At 45.6% G+C, this 18,036-nt stretch overlaps 1 protein-coding gene across 1 annotated transcript in view; it reads right to left on the bottom strand.

Moving 5' to 3' along the window:
• Positions 1-18,036, bottom strand: part of TMEM8B (transmembrane protein 8B) — a 120,605-nt gene that overhangs the window by 85,084 nt on the left and 17,485 nt on the right. The window contains exons 2-3 of the mRNA XM_069745419.1: positions 14,567-14,774; positions 12,417-12,550 (exon numbers count right to left, since the gene is read on the bottom strand). Coding sequence (XP_069601520.1) covers positions 12,417-12,550; positions 14,567-14,774 — 342 coding nt within the window. The remainder of the gene's footprint in view (positions 1-12,416; positions 12,551-14,566; positions 14,775-18,036) is intronic.

Below are 18,036 nucleotides of genomic sequence, written 5' to 3'. Positions count from 1 at the left end.
GAGAACACTGGCAGTATTATGTGTGATCTATATGGCGGTATGTGAGAACACTGGCAGTATTATGTGTGATCTATATGGCGGTATGTGAGAACACTGGCAGCATTATGTGTGATCTATATGGCGGTATTATGTGAGAACACTATGGCAGTATTATGTGTGATCTATATGGCGGTATGTGAGAACACTATGGCAGTATTATGTGTGATCTATATGGCGGTATTATGCGAGAACACTATGGCAGTATTATCTTCAGAAAGCGGACCCATTCTATGGTGGTTCTGGCTGAGCACCTGCACGCGGGTCTGGGGTAATAGAGGGGGCAGCAGGACCTCCAGTTAGGTGCAGTCAGGGCTGGTGAGGCGGCTGAAGAGAGGGGTCTCATTTTTATTGTTACTATATGGCTACATTTCCTTCCCAGCGTCACCCCGTACTTCGCCTGTCACCTCGCTTTCACACATCGCCAGGACAGGATGGAGAAGACAGGATCTGAGGAGGGGAATGGGGTCTGCATGCAAAGTCTGGATCAGACCAGGCCATCAATCCGCAGAAATGTTTCCTGGATTTCTGTGGAGCAGACGGTCCATCCATGAGTATAAAAGACAGCGCCCTATGTACAATCCCTGGCTGCTCCGCACACCGAACAGGGGGCCCCCATAGACCAGCACACTGCTCTCCTGAAATACTCTGTGCTGCTGTCACCCTGCTCCCTCCACCACATATCTCCCAGAATCCTTGCTGCCTGCCATCCTCGGTGACTGTCTACTTGTCAGTATAAGGCTGCTTTCACACTATCAGTATTTGGTCAGTATTTTACCTCAGTATTTGTAGCCAAAACCAGGAGTGGGTGATAAATCCAGAAGTGATGCAGATGGTTCTATTAGACTTTTCCTCTGATTGTTCCACTCCTGGTTTTGGCTACAAATACTGAGGTAAAATACTGACCGAATACTGATAGTGTGACGGCAGCCATACTCTGCAGTCACCAACAAAATGGCTGCTCACTGGGTTCCTGAATCTCATCCTCTCTAATCCCTTAGCAAACACCCAGGAGGGGAGGAGACATCACACAGGTCAGCAGACTCCGCCCATATTTACTGCAGTGCAGTAATGTGAGCTAGTTCTACACTAGGTTTTTCTGAAATTTCAGCAGCTGCTCCCCCTAGTGTTTAAAAGTGGAAATTCCAAAACTTTTCAAATTATTTTTCATACTTTACTAAATTATAAACAAATGATAATATTTTTTAAGAAAATGTAATCATTAATTCTTTACATTTTTACAATTTCTGAAAAAAAAATTTTTTTGATGGCACCTTCCCTTTAAATAGGGATTTTCAACAAATTATCGACAGAGAGTTGAATTTAGGTTTAGAAATTGGCTAAAAATGTAATTATATTATATGATGTGAAAATGAGTTATGCAATGTATTATTTATTAATATGTAATTATTTTATACAATATAATTCTGCAGTTATATATATATTACTATAATATACAGTAAATATTGTAACATTTGTATAAGTAGAGATTATATTAACTGTATTTTTATATGTATAGTGAAATAATTAAAATTTACTCCAGTAATAATATTTAGAATTACATTAAATACATTTATTAAATATATACAGATGTATAAGATATTTAAATTATTTTGTTTTTAAATAAATAAGAAATTAACCTTTATCTTTTATTTTTCTTTAGAATTTTCATTTCAAAGCAGGAATTGAAAAAAAAAACCTCTTACATGGATTTATGTCTTTATTTATACAGGAAGTTATAATAATTGCATGATTACCAGTATATATATTTAACACTAATTTTTTCTTACTTCATTTTTTTATTCTTAATTTTTATTTTTTATCTCAAGAAGAAAAAAAAAATCAATATTTAATAAAGTAATGTCTACAAGAATATTGCTTTATTAAATATAGTGATCATATGGTTTCATTATAAGAGAAGTGTTTCAATTCTGAGTTAAATACAACAATTCTTTCACTCATTTATTCATATATATTCTTATTTTGGTTCATGGCTATACATTCTTACATATTATTGGTCTAATAAATATAGTTTATTAATAAAGTTTTAGTAATAAAGATGAAAATACTTGTTACATAAAAAGACACACTGACATCTATGGGTTCAAAAAGAAATTACACCTAGGACATAAAAATGTCCAATCACATGAAGAATATGGTTAATAATGTATTATTTAATTTTTCCAAATATAAATTCCATATTAATATTTTGATAATAATTATATGGATAGTATTGATTGCTATGGTACGCTGTGATATTATAAGTGAGGAAAATTGCCAGATTTGGTATAGAATAGGGAATGAAGACTTCAATCAAGATACTGAAGTTCCGTTAATAAAGACTTTTCATATATCTAAATTCAATTGATTATTAAAAGTTGCAAGAAGAAAAGCAGTTATCCAGAAGTTCCACAAGGTAACAATGCTCTGATTTCTGAATAATAATAGACTGTGTCAATTGCAATTCATGTCACTACTGACAACAACTGCAGCATCCATCACTGACAACTATGAGTACAGTATCTAAACTGACAACCACAATTGGAGAGGATGATGATCCTATAACTGTGTTATTATGTGTTTATCACGTTCCAGTGTGTTGTGAATTCTGTGGCCAAGCTCCCTCCTGTGGTCGTGAGTGGTACTGCGGCTGGTTCTGTCTATAAGCTTCCTTTGGTGGATGAGAGTGGTACTGCGGCTTCTGAGTTTCCTTCTTCAGGTGATGAGGTTAAGTCGTTAGGTGCTGCTCTATTTAACTACACCTGGTGCTTTGATCCTGGCCTCCAGTCAATGTTCTAGTATTGGTCTTGCTTCCTCCTGGATCATTCCTGTGGCCTCTCTATCCTGCATAAGCTAAGTTCTGCTTGTGTTATTTTTTGCTATATTTTCTGTCCAGCTTGCTATATTGGTTTTTTCTTGCTTGCTGGAATCTCTGAGACGCAGAGGGAGCACCTCCGTACCGTTAGTCGGTGCGGAGGGTCTTTTTGCCCCTCTGCGTGGTTGTTTGTAGGTTTTTGTGTTGACCGCAAAGCTATCTTTCCTATCCTCGGTCTATTCAGTAAGTCGGGCCTCACTTTGCTAAATCTATTTCATCTCTGTGTTTGTATTTCATCTTTACTCACAGTCATTATATGTGGGGGGCTGCCTTTTCCTTTGGGGAATTTCTCTGAGGCAAGGTAGGCTTATTTTTCTATCTTCAGGCCTAGCTAGTTTCTCAGGCTGTGCTGAGTTGCATAGGGAGCGTTAGGCGCAATCCACGGCTACCTCTAGTGTGGTGTGTTAGGATTAGGGATTGCGGTCAGCAGAGTTTCCACGTCTCAGAGCTTGTCCTATGTTTTTGGTAAATGTCAGGTCACCTTGTGTGCTCTGAACTTCAAGGTCCACTGTGGTTCTGAATTACCTGTTCATAACACCAGTGGTTTCCTATCACCTATAAGACTTCCATGAAAGCTGGTGAACACTCAGGTAATAACCCTGACATGTGTCCTGTGCACTAAGGACTGGTTATGGTGCTATATTTGGCAAGGAAGAGTCAATGTAACCCTTGCTGTGCTGACCAAAGACGTCACACCTGTTCCAAGACCAGTGCGGACGATATGAGGATTCCAGATGATTTCCAAGGCGAGCCAATGTAAGTCCAGGTCTCTAAAGGTGACACTGCACAGATATTAAAGTGACATTTCATCTATGGACTTTGTTTTCTTATGAACATTTGAATTTATGGACTTTGATTGACACATGACACACAGTCTCTACATATCTACATGCCATCAACTATTTCAAAAGAATTATAATAAAGATTGTTTTAAAAGAATCAAGAAGAAGAACCAAGATGAAGACCAGATGACATCAGATGATGATCAGATCTGAGATGCTTCAAATATATATATATATAGGGAAGTATAATTATATATTTTATATGAATTAGTCACGGCTTACCATAACATGAATTTACATATCATTATGTTATTGAGTACGTATAATAATATTATTATTATTTATTAAATTATTTTACCAAAGAAGAAGAAAAAGAAGAAAGATCTTATTAATATGTCTAATTTGAGCGTTCCAATCAATGTCTGTCACCCTCAAAAGGGGAATTGTTAAATATTAATTATTAATTGAATTATTCTTATTCTCAATTCTGTACTGAGCACATTGCTTCTTGCTGACGTTACAAAAAGCTATTTGTATATATATAGCTCAGAGTATAAGTCAACACCATATAGAGGGAACACGTGATCTGTGGGACATATAAATAACGTCTCTTAGGAGGGTGTGGGGACTTGTCACGTGGGGGCTGTCACCTCCGGCCTTCACCATCATTCTCCATGGACATCAGACAAGTCACACGAGGAAGGAACAGCTGGTAGCCATGATGACTTCAGACTTCACACAGACAGACGGATTTTACCATTCAGAACTTTATTTTTATATTTTGCTGCAATGTGGTTTTTCTGTGGACAATTTAATAAACCACTACATTTTTTATGAAAATATCATGACATTTTTCTTTAAGAGTAACGCACCTGGTAAAGTCTTGATTAAATAAATGTGCAAAATAAGCATATTTAACACGCCAATTCCGGCACTTAGCCCCTCTCTTCCCACTTCCGTGTAGCGGTGGGATATGGGGTAATAAGGGGTTAATGTCACCTTGCTGTTGTAAGGTGACATTAACCCCTTCATGACCTTGGGATTTTTCGTTTTTCCGTGTTCGTTTTTCACTCCCCTCCTTCACAGAGCCATAACTTTTTTATTTTTCCGTCAATTTGGCCATGTGAGGGCTTATTTTTTGCGGGACAAGTTGTACTTTTGAACGACATCATTGGTTTTAGCATGTTGTGTACTAGAAAACGGGAAAAAAATTCCAAGTGCGGTGAAATTGCAAAAAGTCCCACACTTGTTTTTCGTTTGGCTTTTTTGCTAGGTTCACTAAATGCTAAAACTGACCTGCCATTATGATTCTCCAGGTCAGTACGAGTTCATAGACACCTAACATGACTAGGTTATTTTTTTATCTAAAGGGTGAAAAAAAATTCCAAACTTTGCTAAAAAAAAATAAAAAATTGCGCCATTTTCCGATACTTGTAGCGTCTCCATTTTTCATGATCTGGGGTCGGTTGAGGGCTTATTTTTTGCGTGCCGAGATGACGTTTTTAATTACAGCATTTTGGTGCAGATACGTTCTTTTGTTCGCCCATTATTGCATTTTAATGCAATGTTGTGGCGACCTAAAAAACGTAATTCTGGCATTTCGAATTTTTTTCTCGCTACGCCGTTTAGCGATCAGGTTAATGCTTTTTTTTTAATTGATAGATCAGGCGATTCTGAGCGCGGCGATACCAAATATGTGTAGATTTGGTATTTTTTTATTGATTTATTTTGATTGGGGCGAAAGGGGGGTGATTTAAACTTTTATATTTTTTTTATTTTTTTCACATTTTTTTTTACTTTTGCCATGCTTCAATAGCCTCCATGGGAGGCTAGAAGCAGGCACAACTCGTTCGCCTCTGCTACATAGCAGCGATCTGCTGATCGCTGCTATGTAGCAGAAATGGAGGTGTGCTGTGAGCGCCGACCACAGGGTGGCGCTCACAGCCACCGGTGATCAGTAACCATAGAGGTCTCTAGGACCTCTATGGTTACAATGGAGACGCATCGCCGACCCCCGATCATGTGACAGGGGGTCGGCGATGACGTCATTTCCGGCCGCCCGGCTGGAAGCGGTAGTTAAATGCTGCAGTCTGCGTTTGACAGCGGCATTTAACTAGTTAATAGGTGCGGGCAGATCGCGATTCTGCCCGCGCCTATTACGGGCACATGTCAGCTGTTCAAAACAGCTGACATGTCCCGGCTTTGATGCGGGCTCACCGCGGAGCCCTGCATCAAAGCAGGGGATCTGACCTCGGACGTACTATCCTGTCCGAGGTCAGAAAGGGGTTAAGCCGGGTTAATAACGGAAAGGCGTCAATAAGACGCCTATCCATTATTAATCCAATAGTAATAAAGGGTTAAAAAAACACACACATTAGGAAAAAAGTAATTTAATATTCTTCATTTACCATACTTACTGTTATGAACCGGTGACCTTGGAGCCGCATGAATAACTTTCACTGGAGTAGGTGGTAACTATACTGACCGCAAATCCTGATCTTAACACCGCAACTAGAAGTAGCCGTGGGGTGTGCCTAACAAACCTTAGACACCTCGTCACAGCCGGATGACTAAATACTCCTATAGATGGAAAAAGGAATACTATCTTGCCTCAGAGCAGAACCCCAAAGGATAGGCAGCCCCCCACAAATATTGGCTGTGAGTAGGAGAGGAAAGACACACGTAGGCAGAAAACAGGATTTAGCAAAAGAGGCCACTCTAGCTAAAATAGGAAAGGATAGGACAGAGTACTGTGCGGTCAGTATTAAAACCCTTCTAAAAATATCCACAGCAGATTATACAAAAAATTCCTCCATCTAACTAAAGACGTGGAAAGTATATCTGCAACTCCAGAGAATCCTACACACAGAGCAGAAATACAATCAAAAATCCAGCACACAGACACAGCATGTGTGCCATAGAAAAAAACCAGACACTTATCTTTGCTGAATTGGCAGCAAGCAGGAGAAACCAGACAGAGGTCCAACACCTCACAAAAATCATTGACAACAGGCAAGGACTAATGAATCCTGCAAACCTAAATACCCCAGTCAGAATTGCAATCAGCAGATACACCTGTGTTATGATGCGGTGGTTTAGGAGCAACATGGAACGAGCTCTGAAGGAAGGGGTAACTGTACTGACCGCAGTCCCTAAGCTCCTAAAAGCATCATGCAAATTATGCAACACCAGAAATCGACAATCTTCCTGATGGGCTGGCGCCATGCGCATGGTCACCTGTGTCCAAAACTGGGGCTTATTTTTAGCCAAGGGTGTAGCATCAATGCCCCTTAAAGGAATAGGGTTCTGCAAAGGCTGCAAGGGAAAACCACAATGCCTGGCAAACTCAAAGTCCATTAAATTCAAGGCGGCGCCTGAATCCACAAACGCCATGACAGAAAATGATGACAATGAGCAGATCAAGGACACAGATAACAGAAATTTAGGTTGTACAGTGCTGATGGTAAATGAACTAGCGATCCTCTTTGTCCGCTTAGGGCAGACTGAAATTACATGAGAAGCGTCACCACAATAATAACACAACCTATTCTGACGTCTGAATCCTTGTCGTTCCGTTCTAGACAGAATCCTATCACACTGCATTGGCTCAGGAATCTGCTCTGAGGACAACGCCACAGCGCGCACAGTTCTGCGCTCCTGCAAGCGCCGATCAATCTGAATGGCCAGAGACATAGAATCACTCAGACCGAAAGGCGTGGGAAAACCCACCATAACATCTTTAACGGATTCAGAAAGACCCTTTCTGAAAATCATCATTATTCCATTTAGTCAACACAGACCATTTTCTAAATTTCTGACAATACAATTCTGCCGCCTCTTGCCCCTGACACAGGGCCAACAAGGTCTTCTCAGCTTGATCCACAGAATTAGGTTCATCATATAATAATCCCAAAGCCTGAAAAAAGGAGTCTACATTAAGCAAAGCCGGATTCCCAGATTCCAGGGAAAATGCCCAATCCTGTGGATCGCCACGCAGCAGGGAGATGACGTTTTTAACTTGCTGAATGGAATCACCAGAGGATCGAGGTCTCAGAGCAAAAAATAGTTTACAGTTGTTTTTAAAACTCCAAAATTTGGATCTGTCACCAAAAAACAAATCAGGAGTAGGAATCTTCGGCTCTAAAACAGGAGTCTGAACAATATAATCAGAAATACCCTGTACCCTAGCAGCAAGCTGGTCTACACGAGAAGCTAAACATTCATGCTAACACAAGACTCCTCAGCCACCCAGAGATAAAGGGAAAAGAAAAGACAAAGCAGACTGCAGAAAAAAAATTGCTCAACATCTTTCTTCCCTTCTTCTGAGATGCATTTAACTCATTATGGGCCAGTTGTGCTGTTATGATCCGGTCGGTGACCTTGGAGCCGCATGAATAACTTTCACTGGAGTAGGTGGTAACTGTACTGATGGAAAAAGGAATACTATCTTGCCTCAGAGCAGAACCCCAAAGGATAGGCAGCCCCACACGAATATTGACTGTGAGTAGGAGAGGAAAGACACACGTAGGCAGAAAACAGGATTTAGCAAAAGAGGCCACTCTAGCTAAAATAGGAAAGGATAGGACAGAATACTGTGCGGTCAGTATTAAAACCCTTCCAAAAATATCCACAGCAGATTATACAAAAAATTCCTCCATCTAACTAAAGACGTGGAACGTATATCTGCAACTCCAGAGAATCCTACACACAGAGCAGAAATACAATCAAAAATCCAGCACACAGCATGTGTGCCATAGAAAAAAAAACAGACACTTATCTTTGCTGAATTGGCAGCAAGCAGGAGAAACCAGACAGAGGTCCAACACCTCCCAAAAACCATTGACAACTGGAAAGGACTAATGAATCCTGCAAACCTAAATACCCCAGTCAGAATTGCAATCAGCAGATACACCTGACCATGACTGCAGCCCAGGGACAACTGCATTACCACCTACAACCACCGGAGGGAGCCCAAAAGCAGAATTCACAACAACTTACCATACTTCAGCTCCTGCAAAAAATATAAAATAATAAACCGTATACTACCTGTCCGCTGTAGTCCAATTAATAACGAGTGTCCCACGACGATCTCCCCTATAGAACAGTGACATCGGGTGATGTCACTGCTCTATAGGACCTTCAGTGACACACTTATAACATAGAAGTCTAGCACTCAACTTCAGTAACCGTAGAAACAATTTTTATTGGTAGCACAAGAAACGTTTCAGTCCCTTGGGACTTTCATCAGTCACGTGCCTATGAAGGCCAATAGGGTCAGTAGGAGTAAACTGAAAAAATGTCGCTGACTATGGCGCATAGGTAAAACGCCCTAGTAGCATAGATACAAGGCTTGAGAGCACAGGAAATATGGTAGGGAATGATCACCTATCGGGTAGAACACCCGCAATGCTGAGGATGCTGGATGGGGAGGGGAAGACGAACCACCTCTAGACACGGCGTCCACCGCAAGTCACTTGCGGTGGACGCCGTGTCTAGAGGTGGTTCGTCTTCCCCTCCCCATCCAGCATCCTCAGCATTGCGGGTGTTCTACCCGATAGGTGATCATTCCCTACCATATTTCCTGTGCTCTCAAGCCTTGTATCTATGCTACTAGGGCGTTTTACCTATGCGCCATAGTCAGCGACATTTTTTCAGTTTACTCCTACTGACCCTATTGGCCTTCATAGGCACGTGACTGATAAAAGTCCCAAGGGACTGAAACGTTTCTTGTGCTACCAATAAAAATCGTTTCTACGGTTACTGAAGTTGAGTGCTAGACTTCTATGTTATATGTATATTGATGGTTTGGGAACCTAAGTCTTAGCACCAGTTTTGTAGCAGTGCACACGGTGTTTTCTCTCTTCAGTGACACACTGACAGGAGACAATGGCCCCTGCAGTGCATCACTGAGAGGTTACTATAGTTCAAAGTCTCACTTTATGGCAATTGCTGCATGGGAAAATGTCTCACACAGCAATGCCAAAAGTGAGAGTAGGGACTATATTTTTACAGCGGCGGAGGAATACAGTGCGTAAGGATACCTTCCTCCCGTCATTGTGTTCCTGGGGCCCCTGTAGAGCGGTCGTATCAGCTGATGCTGCCGTTCTCCACGGGAGATCGTCGTGAGACACTCGTGGATTTCTGCGGACAGGGAGTATATTGGTTATTTGTTATTTTAATATTTTTTACAGGTGACACTGGTTTTAGGGGATCAAAATGACAAGTAATGGTGAGTATGTACTCTATGTTTAATGTACTGTATGTCTATGTGTATGTATTGTATGTAGTATGTATGTATGTATGTAGTATGTATGTATGTATGTATGTAGTATGTTGTATGTATGTTGTATGTATGTAGTATGTATGTTTTTTTTTTTTCATTCAACACATTAGCCGGATGATGGGACTACTACTGTCCCATCATTGGCTAATGTGTCAATCACTGTCACTGTAGCAGGCATCGTCTGATGGGACTTGTAGTCCCATCGGACGATGCCTGCACACACGCCCAGATCCCCGGCAGCCCGCACAGAGCCCCGGTAGCCCGCACAGAGCCCCGGCAGGCCCGTACAGACCCCCAGCAGGCCCGTACAGAACCCCGGCAGCCCGCTCAGAGCCCTGGCAGGCCGCACAGAGCCCCAGCAGGCCCGCACAGACCCCTGGAGGCCCGCACAGAGCCCCGGCAGCCCGCACAGAGCCTCGACAGGCCCGTACAGACCCCAAGCAGGCCCGTACAGACCCCCGGCAGCCCGCTCAGAGCCCCGGCAGGCCGCACAGAGCCCCGGCAGGCCCGGACAGACCCCCGGCAGGCCCGGACAGACCCCCGGCAGCCCGCTCAGAGCCCTGGCAGGCCGCACAGATCCCCGGCAGGCCGCACAGAGCCCCGGCAGGCCCGCACAGACGCCTGGCAGCCCGCACAGACCCCTGCAGCCTGCACAGACCCCCTGCAGCCCGCACAGAGCCCCAGCAGCCCGCACAGAGCCCCAGCAGGCCTGCACAGACCCCCGGCAACCCGCACAGCTCCCTGGCAGCCCGCACAGACCCCCTGCAGCCCGCACAGAGCCCCAGCAGGCTCGCACAGACCCCCTGCAGCCCGCACAGAGCCCCAGCAGGCTCGTACAGACCCCCGGCAGCCCGCACAGAGCCCAGGCAGCCCGCACAGACCCCCGGCAGGCCCGTACAGACCCCCGGCAGCCCGCACAGAGCCCCCGCAGCCCACACAGACCCCCGGCATGCCCGTACAGACCCCCGGCAGCCCACACAGAGCCCCGGCAGGCGCACACATAGCCACGGCAGGCCCGTACAGACCCCCGGCAGCTCACACAGAGCCCAGGCAGCCCGCACAGAGCCCCATCAGGCTCGTACAGACCCTTGGCAGCCCGCACAGAGCCCCAGCAGGCTCGTACAGACCCCTGGCAGCCCGCACAGATGCCCAGCAGCCCGCACAGAGCTCAGAGAGGCCCGTATAGATCCCCGGCAGGCCCGCACAGACCCCGCACGCACACACAGACACGCACAGTGTCCGCCCATACTCTTCCCCCCTCCGGAACAGGATGTAGAAGGACAGAAAGGGTTTATTTAAATTCCAATATTTGTGTCCCATTGTCTTGCATTGGTATCGGGTATCGGTATTGGCGATATCCGATATTTTTTGGATATCGGCCGATCCAATCCGATACCGATACTTCTGGATATCGGAAGGTATTGCTCAACACTAATAACAAGGAGAAATGAAGCTAGTAATTTTATATATTTTTCTCCAAAAAGATAGGCAGTGTTTACAGAAGGGTAAAAAGATATTATAAAATGAGACGATTTTGTATATACAGATGATTACAAATAAAAAGGGATTAAAGTTGAAAAAAAACACTTACAGTTCTTTCATATCATTCAATGGTACGCCATGTTGTGGCGGGGGAGGGGACCTTCCCCTTTTACCTTCAGGTCAGATTGCACAGCCTGTCGTAGCTGAATCCCCCAGCAAAAGACCCCCTTGTCTGGGCCTCTGAGTCTTATGCCTTTGCCCAAAACTAAGGGTCCCCCCGGATGACCTAATGGGGTGGGCAGAGCTGTGGAATGCACTCCTCTTTCGTGAGAATATGAAAAATCATCATCCCACATATCTTGGCGTATGAACCTCATAGAAAGATGACACGATGATCATGGGGGTCCCTTTAAGTGTAAACATGGGGTAGATATATGACCCGCTTAAACTGCAATTCGTCTCTTAGTCCCTGCGAGGCGCTGCGCTCAGAAAACGCACCGGCGTGTAGCCCTATTGTCGCACATACCAAATATGTAACTTTCATATCTCTGTCACTAATTGGGGTGGAATTATTCCATCTTGAATAACTCTCTGATACACAAAGAACCTCATGTTTTCAGACAAGGCACTGGCTTTTCCAGCTTCAATCCATAAACACTGCTCAGTGAAGGTTGCTGGCACGCTGGTCTCACATTAGAGCTGAATAGCGGGGGGGAGGGGGAAGGTGAAATCGTACACAGGCACATGCAGGCAGAGGAAACTGCAGCTGAAAGCTCTGTATGTGTAATTGAAATAATAAGAAATTCTTATTTCCTGACACTGACCCTAACCCGTCACACACACATCACTGACCCTGACCCGTCCCACACCCATCAGATGCCTGCCGAACTATCACGAGCCATCATTCATCTGTTACACCCATGGACCGGTTCCCTGAGTCGAGCACCATAGCACTTACTTGTACAGAGCTGAGCGGTTGTGCGGTGGCAGCACCTGCTCGGTGACGTATCCCGGGTACAGGACGGGCACCGCTACTGCCCGCTGCACAATGAGCTGCGGCTGGAAGAGATACTGACACTCATCATGGAGCCCCTGAAAGAAAAGTACTGGTTACTAGGCAACAGCCCCCAGACTGAGTCCATAGCAACCAGAATGTCACACAAGAATCAACATAGTGGGGATGGCCAGACATAACATGCATGAGGGGTCTGACCACTCGGCACCTTCACAGTAGTTCATGAAGAAACACTGCACACGTACAGATTGAAAATTATGCTCCATTCACTAGCACTCTTCTGCAGCACCTTCACAGGATGGGCCGCACACACTGGGGGGGCAGCCTTTACATGTAAGAGGGGTCTGACCACACAGCACCTTCACAGGATGGGTCGCACACAATGGGGGGCGCTGTACACCATAGGTTAGGAGGCAAACACACAAATACAGTGGGGCAAAAAAGTATTTAGTCAGTCAGCAATAGTGCAAGTTCCACCACTTAAAAAGATGAGAGGCGTCTGTAATTTACATCATAGGTAGACCTCAACTATGGGAGACAAACTGAGAAAAAAAATCCAGAAAATCACATTGTCTGTTTTTTTATCATTTTTTTTGCATATTTTGGTGGAAAATAAGTATTTGGTCAGAAACAAACAATCAAGATTTCTGGCTCTCACAGACCTGTAACTTCTTCTTTAAGAGTCTCCTCTTTCCTCCACTCATTACCTGTAGTAATGGCACCTGTTTAAACTTGTTATCAGTATAAAAAGACACCTGTGCACACCCTCAAACAGTCTGACTCCAAACTCCACTATGGTGAAGACCAAAGAGCTGTCAAAGGACACCAGAAACAAAATTGTAGCCCTGCACCAGGCTGGGAAGACTGAATCTGCAATAGCCAACCAGCTTGGAGTGAAGAAATCAACAGTGGGAGCAATAATTAGAAAATGGAAGACATACAAGACCACTGATAATCTCCCTCGATCTGGGGCTCCACGCAAAATCCCACCCCGTGGGGTCAGAATGATCACAAGAACGGTGAGCAAAAATCCCAGAACCACGCGGGGGGACCTAGTGAATGAACTGCAGAGAGCTGGGACCAATGTAACAAGGCCTACCATAAGTAACACACTACGCCACCATGGACTCAGATCCTGCAGTGCCAGACGTGTCCCACTGCTTAAGCCAGTATATGTCCAGGCCCGTCTGAAGTTTGCTAGAGAGCATTTGGATGATCCAGAGGAGTTTTGGGAGAATGTCCTATGGTCTGATGAAACCAAACTGGAACTGTTTGGTAGAAACACAACTTGTCGTGTTTGGAGGAAAAAGAATACTGAGTTGCATCCATCAAACACCATACCTACTGTAAAGCATGGTGGTGGAAACATCATGCTTTGGGGCTGTTTCTCTGCAAAGGGGCCAGGATGACTGATCCGGGTACATGAAAGAATGAATGGGGCCATGTATCGTGAGATTTTGAGTGCAAACCTCCTTCCATCAGCAAGGGCATTGAAGATGAAACGTGGCTGGCTCTTTCAACATGACAATGATCCAAAGCACACCGCCAGGGCAACGAAGGAGTGGCTTTGTAAGAAGCATTTCAAGGTCCTGGAGTGGCCTAGCCAGTCTCCAGATCTCAACCCTATAGAAAACCTTTGGAGGGAGTTGAAAGTCCGTGTTGCCAAGCGAAAAGCCAAAAACATCACTGCTCTAGAGGAGATCTGCATGGAGGAATGGGCCAACATACCAGCAACAGTGTGTGGCAACCTTGTGAAGACTTACAGAAAACGTTTGACCTCTGTCATTGCCAACAAAGGATATATTACAAAGTATTGAGATGAAATTTTGTTTCTGACCAAATACTTATTTTCCACCATAATATGCAAATAAAATGTTAAAAAAACAGACAATGTGATTTTCTGGATTTTTTTTTCTCAGTTTGTCTCCCATAGTTGAGGTCTACCTATGATGTAAATTACAGACGCCTCTCATCTTTTTAAGTGGTGGAACTTGCACTATTGCTGACTGACTAAATACTTTTTTGCCCCACTGTATATGTGAGACCCCCATGACATCAGTGCTGTTGTGTGCGGCCATGGCTGGAGGACGCACCTTGATTGTAATTTTCCCCTCATCCTTTGGCAGGTGGGCAGCCAGGAACCAGTCTCCGGGAAGGGGGCTAGTGATGTTAAAGACTCCAGTGGTTCGGTTGGGAAGAGTCCAGGTGAGCGTCAGTGTGAAAGACCCCGGAACGGCAGTGTCACGAGGGAAGTGTGCGCCCAGGGGGTTAATCACAGGGGGTGCACCGGGTCTGAAGTATCTACAAGAGGAGAAGAAAGAGATCGAACGGTTCATGTAAAAAACACTCAGAAATGACAGAGCATCAGAGACCTGCACCCTGTATCCACACCACAATGGCTGCCGGCGGCCCAGTCTTCAAAATCTCGATGATGTCAAACATTTCTGTACACCTACTCCCAGCACCGTTGTATGTTGCCACACACCCTCGACTGACATTGCTATACAGGTCTTTCCCCCCTACCAAACTGCCATATGGTTCCGTCTTTCGCCGGTACCATCATACGAGTCCATTCACACACACCCAGGAACAAATGCATGGGCCCGTCCTTCCCAGGCACCATCATACGAGTCCACGCCCACACTCCCCTAGAAACTACCGCATGGGTCTGTCCTTACTGGACAACATCATACGAGTCTCCACACAATCCCTCAGAAACTACCGCATAGGTCCGTCCTTCCCGGGCACCATTATACGAGTCCACGCACACTCCTCCAAAAACTACCGCATTGGTCTGAACTTCCCGGGCACCATCATATGAGTTCACGCGTACATACCCGCAGAAATTACCGCATGGGTCCGAGCTTCCTTGGCACCATCATACGAGTCTGCACACACTCCCCCAGAAACCACAGCATGGTTCCATCCTTCTCAGGCACCATCATACGAGACCACGCACACACTCCCCCACAAACTACCACATGGGTCCATCCTTATCGGGGACCATCATACGAGTTCATGCACACTGCCCCAGAAATTACCGCATGGGTTTGTCCTTTCAAGGCACCATCATACGAGTCCGCACACACACTTCCCTAGAAACCACCACATGGGTCCATCCTACCAGGGCACCATCATACGAGTCCGCGCACATTCCACCAAAAACTACCACATGGGTCTATCCTTCTCGGGCACCATCATACGAGTCCGCGCACACACTCCTCCAGAAACTACCGCATGGGACCGTCTTTCCCGGGCACCACCATACGAGTCCGCGCACACTCCCCCAGATAAGACCACATCAGTCCGTCCATCCCGGGCACCATCATACGAGTCCGTGCCCACACTCCTCCAGAAACTACCGCATGGGTCCATCCTTCTCGGGCAACATCATACGAGTCCATGCCCACACTCCACCAGAAACTACCGCATGGGTCCAACTTTCCTGGGCACCATCATACGAGTCCGTGCTCACACACCCTTAGAAACTACCGCATGGGTCCGTCGTTTCCGGACACCATCATACCAGTCCACACACACACTCCCCCAGAAACGATTGCATAAGTCCGTCCTTCCCGGGCACCATCATACGAGTCTGCGCTCACACTCCCTGTCATGGTTCACACCGTGCTGCCAACACTATGCAACGGATCCCAGCAATATGTCAGGGATCCCAGGAAGGATATCTTTATCGTCCCCACTACTCACACCAGTTTGTCACAAATCGGCGTTGTTTGATTGCCCCTGGTTCCTTCTTTTAACAGGATTTATCTATATCCCACTTCCCAGTCCCGGTTTGGAACTTGCATCTCTCTGGCGCCCCCTTACCCTCAGGTAAGATTAGGTACTGCACCTAGGATAATTAGTCGCCAGAAAGGCTACCTGCTATGTACTGGCTATTGGGCTCACTGCAGTGAGGGCAATTAACTACTCCCACACAGGCGGGAACAATAATCAACAACGCCGCCATCGCTAGAAAGCTTCCCAATCGAACAGAACAAAGTATGCTGCCACCAGCTCCGATTTTCACCAAAGGTTAATAGGTGCGGAGCCAACACAAATCAGTAGCGTAATTCATCTCAGAGGATGCACAGTTCGTTATAGAGCAGGAAGAGACAAGCTAGTAATTTTATATTTTACTCCATAAAGAGGTAGGCAGTGTTAACAAAGTATTAAAAAGATATTATAAAGGAGACAATACATGCATACATTACAGATTACAAAATAAAATAAGACCAACGGAAGAAAAACACACTTACAGGTCGTTCAGCTCATTTCAAATCAGCATGGCGGCCGTGTGCTCAGGAGATACTGTACATCCAGGTGCATTAGCAGAGCCTATGCTGAGCTGCTGTTAGCTCGCTTCTTGGACCAAAACTAAACCACTACTCAGCAGGCGTAAAATATACGTCCTGTGGTTGTGACATCACTAAGTGGGCTGAGTAATCATATGCACTGCTTTTCTCAGAATTTACATTTTGGAGTCACCTAACAAAGGCATTCTTTTGCCAAGGGGAGGAGAGAATGAGGGGCTTTACAGGATTGGGCACCTGCAGTTTAACAGCCACACCCTGCTCACACACTAGTATGGAGTTGCACAGTGTATCGCCATAGGGCGTGGTTTGTGCGAGTGCAGAGGGGGGAGAAAGGGGGGGTCAAAACTGCAGCGGGTGTGTCCAGGAACATGGTCACATGTGCAAAAATCCCTCAGACCATGGTATTTTACATTATCGTGACACCTCACCCTTTTGGACGGCGCTACAGAGGCAGAACCTCTCGGTACTCCTCCATGCGCACCTCAGCATGGCGGGACAACCCATCTGCATAGCCATGTTCCCTGCCCGTTTTGTGTTCGATGGTAAAGTCATACTGCTGGAGGGCAAGGCTCCAGCGTAGCAACCTTCCGTTGGTTCCACACATGGCGTGTAGCCAGGGAAGAGGATTGTGGTCGGTCACCACAGTGAAAGTGTGACCGTACAAGTAGGGCTGCCAGCATTGCAGGGCCAAGAGTATGGCCAGGCACTCCTTCTCGATGGTGGAATAGGCCACTTCCCTCGGCAGAAGATTCCAGCTCAGATACAACACGGGGTGCTCGTGGTTTCCAGAGTCGACCTGGCTGAGCACAGAACCGAGGCCTAACTCTCTGGCGTCGGTCTCCACTGCTGTCGACTGCTTTCAACACAGGGGCATTGCACAGTGCTGTTTTCAACGCCTGGAAGGCCCCCTCACAGCCGTTGGTCCAGTTGACTATGTGGGGTAGCTTCTTCTTGGTGAGATCCGTCAAGGGTTTTGTCAGGCTACTATAGTGCTGTACGAAGTGCCTATAGTATCCTGCAGTGCCCAGGAAGGACAACGCCTGTTTCTTGGTCCTGGGGGTGGGCCAGGACACGATTGCGTCCACTTTCCCAGGCTCTGGCTTTATGGAGCTCCCGCCTAATCGGTGCCCCAGGTAGAGGAGCTCACTCATAGTAACATAGTAACATAGTTAGTAAGGCCGAAAAAAGACATTTGTCCATCCAGTTCAGCCTATATTCCATCATAATAAATCCCCAGATCTACGTCC

Source organism: Ranitomeya imitator, chromosome 1, assembly GCF_032444005.1.
Source record: "Ranitomeya imitator isolate aRanImi1 chromosome 1, aRanImi1.pri, whole genome shotgun sequence".
Lineage (NCBI taxonomy): Eukaryota > Metazoa > Chordata > Amphibia > Anura > Dendrobatidae > Ranitomeya > Ranitomeya imitator.
The sequence above is the reverse complement of the archived record's forward strand: the minus strand, read 5'-3'. Positions and strand labels throughout refer to the sequence as shown.